The 5,458-nt window shown below is 33.0% G+C and overlaps 1 protein-coding gene across 1 annotated transcript; it reads left to right on the plus strand.

Annotated features, from left to right (window-relative positions):
- The first annotated feature begins 433 nt into the window (after positions 1-433).
- On the plus strand, positions 434-4,130 carry LOC133303716 (sugar transporter ERD6-like 16). Its single transcript, XM_061503674.1, has 18 exons — positions 434-640; positions 886-948; positions 1,055-1,144; positions 1,237-1,296; positions 1,374-1,439; positions 1,583-1,648; positions 1,744-1,819; positions 1,916-1,980; positions 2,094-2,186; positions 2,285-2,365; positions 2,450-2,534; positions 2,628-2,674; positions 2,967-3,029; positions 3,125-3,184; positions 3,279-3,332; positions 3,468-3,527; positions 3,813-3,927; positions 4,018-4,130. Exons 1-18 carry the CDS (start codon positions 434-436, stop codon positions 4,128-4,130), a joined length of 1,464 nt encoding a protein of 487 aa, XP_061359658.1.
- Positions 4,131-5,458: the final 1,328 nt, after the last annotated feature.

Here is a 5,458-nt window from a genome sequence, read left to right on the forward strand (position 1 = left end):
TAAGAACCACGTAAGCTGAGATGAATAAACAATGGAAATCATGCATTCACCAAGATCCACTTGCAAATTGTTTACCAAATAAACCAACAACTAGGAACTTGCAATCCATTCTTCAAAGGAAAGGGTCTGGTCTGGATTGGCATGTTGTAATCCACATCAGTGACAGCTTCAATATTCCCACTTGTCCTTGCAAATGTCTAATTTGACAATTGACACCCTTGTCATACCCTTTCACTCTATGTCCCTATGAACAGTACCAGGACAACATTGGAAACACCAACCCAAAATGCTTCTTTGGTACATGCAGTATAAATACCATACGACACAGCATGCTTTTGCATGTTCTGTTTCACTACATTGCTCTTAATAACTTCTGGGGTTGCTATTGTGTCATTGTTTTTTTGAGGTCATATTGCTATTGTTATTGAAGAAAATGACAATTGAACAGAACAAGGATGTTGAGAGTGGAGAAGCCATTGGACTTCAGTATTTGCAAGAACCCTTTATGCGACAAGGGGAGGCTACGGCTGCTCCACGAAAGGAAGTTGGATCAGATAAAAGTGTAGAAAATGGATCCATTGGAATGGTTCTGCTTAGCACACTGGTTGCTGTTTGTGGTTCTTTTTCTTTTGGAACTTGTGTAAGTATCTTAAAGCTTTCTGAATAATATAATTGGCACAGTCACATTGTCTTCTATCTCTATGTAAAGTGAAAAAATAAAAAATAAAGTGGGCTATGGCTTAAGAAAGGAACATTCTGAAAATACAGTTCACTAAATGTCTGCTTCTTTTTGTGTGTCTGTTTTCTGGGGTTGGAACAAGACCAAATATGATACCAAATAAACAGAAAAAAAAGGTTGCTTAGCTTAAGTTATTATTTTGGCAGGTGGGTTATTCAGCGCCCACTCAAGCGGCTATAAGGGCAGATCTTAATCTATCTCTTGCTGAGGTTAGTATTCTAGTTTTCCCTCCTCATTGACATTTATATCATATTCTCTCTAATGATCTATATATACTTTTTTTTTTTTTTTGCTAATAATTTTGGGGATTGGCAGTTTTCCATGTTTGGTTCATTAGTGACCATTGGTGCAATGCTTGGGGCTATAACAAGTGGCAGGATTACAGATTTCATTGGCCGGAAAGGGGTATGTGAAATCCAAATGCACAATAAAAATATTCTTAACCATGTATGTTCTTTCTATGTTACTTACTAAGCCTTTGTTTTCATGGGAAATAGGCAATGAGAATTTCAACAGGATTTTGCATTACGGGATGGTTAGCTGTCTTCTTCTCTAAGGTATGCATAAGATGCATAAGAAAAGTTGTGCCAAAATAAAAAACAGGTTCACTTATGTTATTCTATCTATACTGCAGAGTTCTTACTCACTTGACTCAGGAAGATTTTGCACAGGATATGGAATTGGAGTTATCTCATACGTGGTAACTAATTGATAACCATGAAACTTTTGTTTATTTTTTCGTTCAGAAAGTTTAAGCGCATGCCGTTTAACTAACTTGGTTATATTTACATGTGGCATCATCACTATATAATATTTCTAATAAAAATTAGCAAAATGGAACAGGTTCCAGTATATATAGCAGAAGTAGCACCCAAAAATCTTCGAGGAGGACTTGGAACAACAAATCAGGTGAGGGAATATTAAGAATTATTGTATTTTTGTTCTTTGATTAAAAGTTGAGTATCATTGAGTTGAATTTGGCATTGACTCCGATTGATTTGCAGCTTATGATTGTTATTGGAGCATCAGTCTCATTCTTAATGGGAAGTGTCATAAGTTGGAGAGAATTGGCACTAGCAGGTAAGTGATAACATTAATTTTGAATTGTTGCCTAAGGTGTAGAAAAATTATGGAGAAAAATGTCTAATTACTGTTTGCTTGGCTTGAACTTTGAAGGGCTAGTGCCTTGCATTTGCTTGTTGATTGGTTTGTGCTTTATCCCTGAGTCTCCAAGATGGCTGGTAAGCATTAAGCTATAGAATCTAAAGACCAAAGTACTCCTTTTTTTTCTTCTTCAAGATAAGCATAAAAAAAGATGGCAATGGAAGTTAATACACTACACAATATGTTTTAGGCAAAGGTTGGCCGTGAAAAAGAATTTCAAGTAGCTTTAAGGAGACTTCGGGGTAAAGATGTTGATATTTCTCATGAAGCTGATGAAATTCTGGTACTTTCCAAGCTCTCTTAACCGATTGAAAACCTTCAAAACAATTCCTAAAAATTCGACGTGTTTGATGATCTGAGGTGACTTATTTTTTGCCATAGGATTATATTGACACTCTTCAAAGCCTTCCTAAGACTAAACTGTTGGATTTGTTTCAAAGCAAACATGTGCGCTCTGTAGTTGTAAGTAACATATTTTTCATGCAGAAGTTTAATAACAGTGTATGTAATTACTCAAAGGATCTTAACTATTTGTAACAATTTCAGATTGGTGTTGGGTTAATGGTGTGTCAACAATCTGTTGGAATTAATGGTATAGGATTCTATACAGCCGAGACTTTTGTAGCAGCCGGTAAGTGAGAAAAAATACATGCTGATTTTGAAAAAATCAGAAGAAATCTGTTTCTTCTGTTATATTAATTCCTCTATATAACTTGATTTGCAGGATTTTCTTCAGGAAAAGCAGGTACCATAGCCTATGCTTGCATGCAGGTAGTTGATCCCTCTACTGATTTTACATTCTTCTGTCTGAACTTCATCTGACTTAGAGAAATATAATATAAAAGTATCAATATGACCTTCACATGATAGCTTAAACTTTTAAATTGAATTGGTTGTTTTACATGATATTAGGGTCTCCGTGATAGACTATCTCGATGCCCTGATACTATGTAAAACAATCACTTATAGTCACGAGTTCAATCTCATTCGTATGACCTTCACGTAATAGTTTAAACTTTTGGGTTGAATTGATTGCTTTACAATTTATTATCATGAATTACAGGTTCCATTTACCTTATTGGGAGCCATTTTGATGGATAAGTCAGGAAGAAGACCTCTTATAACGGTAAATATACTTGCAAGCACTTATTTATCAACCCCATCTAAAAGTAAGAGGAATAAGAACTTTGATGCTTAACAAAAGTTCTTATATATATGCAGGTTTCCGCAAGTGGGACATTCTTAGGCTGTTTTATTACTGGAATTGCTTTCTTTCTCAAGGCAAGTCTTTATGATAAATGTATTATATTTTCACCACAGATAGTGAGTGTGTTTTTGTGTCTCTAAAATTCATCTTCATGACTCCATGGCTCAGGATCAAAGCTTATTGCCTGAATGGGTACCGACATTAGCATTTGCTGGCGTGTTGGTGAGTTTTCTTCTGCAACTTTTGATCTTTTTTTTAAGTTATTAGGATAGTTGATAAGGTAACTATACAATCCTTAAGCTCAAATTTAAGTTTGACCTGAAATTCTCTCATCTTTTTTACCCTACTTGTAATCAGATCTATATAGCAGCATTTTCAATTGGGATGGGACCAGTTCCTTGGGTGATAATGTCTGAGGTATGTATCATTTGAAACCAAAATTTGTAATGGTATAAGCTAGGCTCTTGTTAACATATCATTACAAAAAGCTAGTCAAAATTGAAATGGTAGATATCAATATATATATTTCAAAGAAGTTCTTTTTCTTTTTTAAGAGATGAAACATGTCAAGCTTTTGTTTACCAATTAAAAAACATAAAGAATCAAAAGATTGCTAAATGTAGCTACTACAGTTCCTCCTAAAGCATTGATGGTAGGAAAACAAGAGAAATGTATGTTTAATAGTTAGTTTTCATATTGCAGATCTTTCCCATACATGTGAAGGGAATTGCTGGAAGCTTGGTGGTTTTGATCAATTGGCTAGGAGCTTGGGTAGTTTCATATACTTTCAATTTTCTAATGAGCTGGAGTTCTCCTGGTAAGCACAGAATTGAAGCACAATTAGCATTCTTACATGTCCATCTGAATATAATTAGTAACATTTTTTTTTAATTTTTTTTTTGGACAGGTACTTTATTTTTGTATGCTGGATGTTCCCTCTTAACTATTCTATTTGTAGCAAAATTAGTCCCAGAAACCAAAGGAAAAACATTGGAAGAAATCCAGGCCTGCATTAGTTAAAAGAGAGAAATTAAAAGAGCAAAAAAATAAAATTAGATGGATACATTCTGATCCTTGTCTCTCTCCTAATGGATATCATGGGATCCACTATTTTGATCTATTAGATGGTATGAGCTCAAGCCAAAAAGCACTGCAGGATCCTGTCCAATTGTTACTACATGCAGGGTATATGAGAGTTACAGTTGAGTTGCATTGATGTAATCAATATTGAGTATTTAATATTTATTCATTACAATATTCTTTTTTGGTGTTCAATAATCATATATTATTAGCTTATTAATAAGAAAACTTTCATATTCTGCCATTTCACTGTGCCTGTGTCTTTTTGATTTTTGCTTCTTTTTTTCTTAATGGGTTTATTATTTGGTTATTGGGAAAAATATTTAATATTTATTCATTACAATATTCTTTTTTGGTGTTCAATAATCATATATTATTAGCTTATTAATAAGAAAACTTTCATATTCTGCCATTTCACTGTGCCTGTGTCTTTTTGATTTTTGCTTCTTTTTTTCTTAATGGGTTTATTATTTGGTTATTGGGAAAAATATTTATGCAGTTAATGCAGATGAGTTATTTGCATTTATTCCCAAAATAACGTTATTTTTGTATTGAAATTTTAAAAAATTATAAATAAAAAACTATTATAACCCTGAAATAAATTAAAATTACAAAAACACCATGATTTCCGCTCTAAAATGACGTCGTATTGGGCTTACTGCAGAAAAAGCGAACCCTTGGTTATTTAGTTTAAGGGTTTTATAAGAGTTATGTGGTAGGAAAAGTAATTGTGTAATGTTATAGAAATTCGTTTTGCGTGCCGTAATTTCTTTTTTCTTCAAAAAGTGTGAGTCCCACAAAATGTTGTGTGTGTAGGAAAGTTTGTTATGTCATGTTAAATGACAAATGCAAATCCCTTAGTTTAAACTATCAATACGTGATAATTAGGGTATATTTCTTGACATGAAAACTTAAATTTAAGAACTAACCAAAAAAATTCATCATTAATTTGCTTTTTTTTTAATGGATGATAATTATTGCGTTAATTCATCACCAATAGTTTATTAAGTAAGTCCTTTATTATTTTCTTGTGAGAGATGATCACATTTAATTTCCATAACGAAATTAAATTAGGGGAAATCCAGAATACACACGGGTAGTAGGTAGGACAAAATGCTAATGCCCGATTATCTTTGTACTTACATTGAAGTGATGAAACACAATAACACTAAAAGTAATAAATCGTTCAATTGAGTTTTCCAATTTTCTTATTTGAAGTTCAGTATATAAAAAAATTCCATTATAAAAAAAAAAATATTAGTGAGATC

Source organism: Gastrolobium bilobum, unplaced genomic scaffold, assembly GCF_033153095.1.
Source record: "Gastrolobium bilobum isolate Gb01-03AN ecotype WA unplaced genomic scaffold, APGP_CSIRO_Gbil_v1 utg54127, whole genome shotgun sequence".
In the NCBI taxonomy this organism is placed as follows: Eukaryota; Viridiplantae; Streptophyta; class Magnoliopsida; order Fabales; family Fabaceae; genus Gastrolobium; species Gastrolobium bilobum.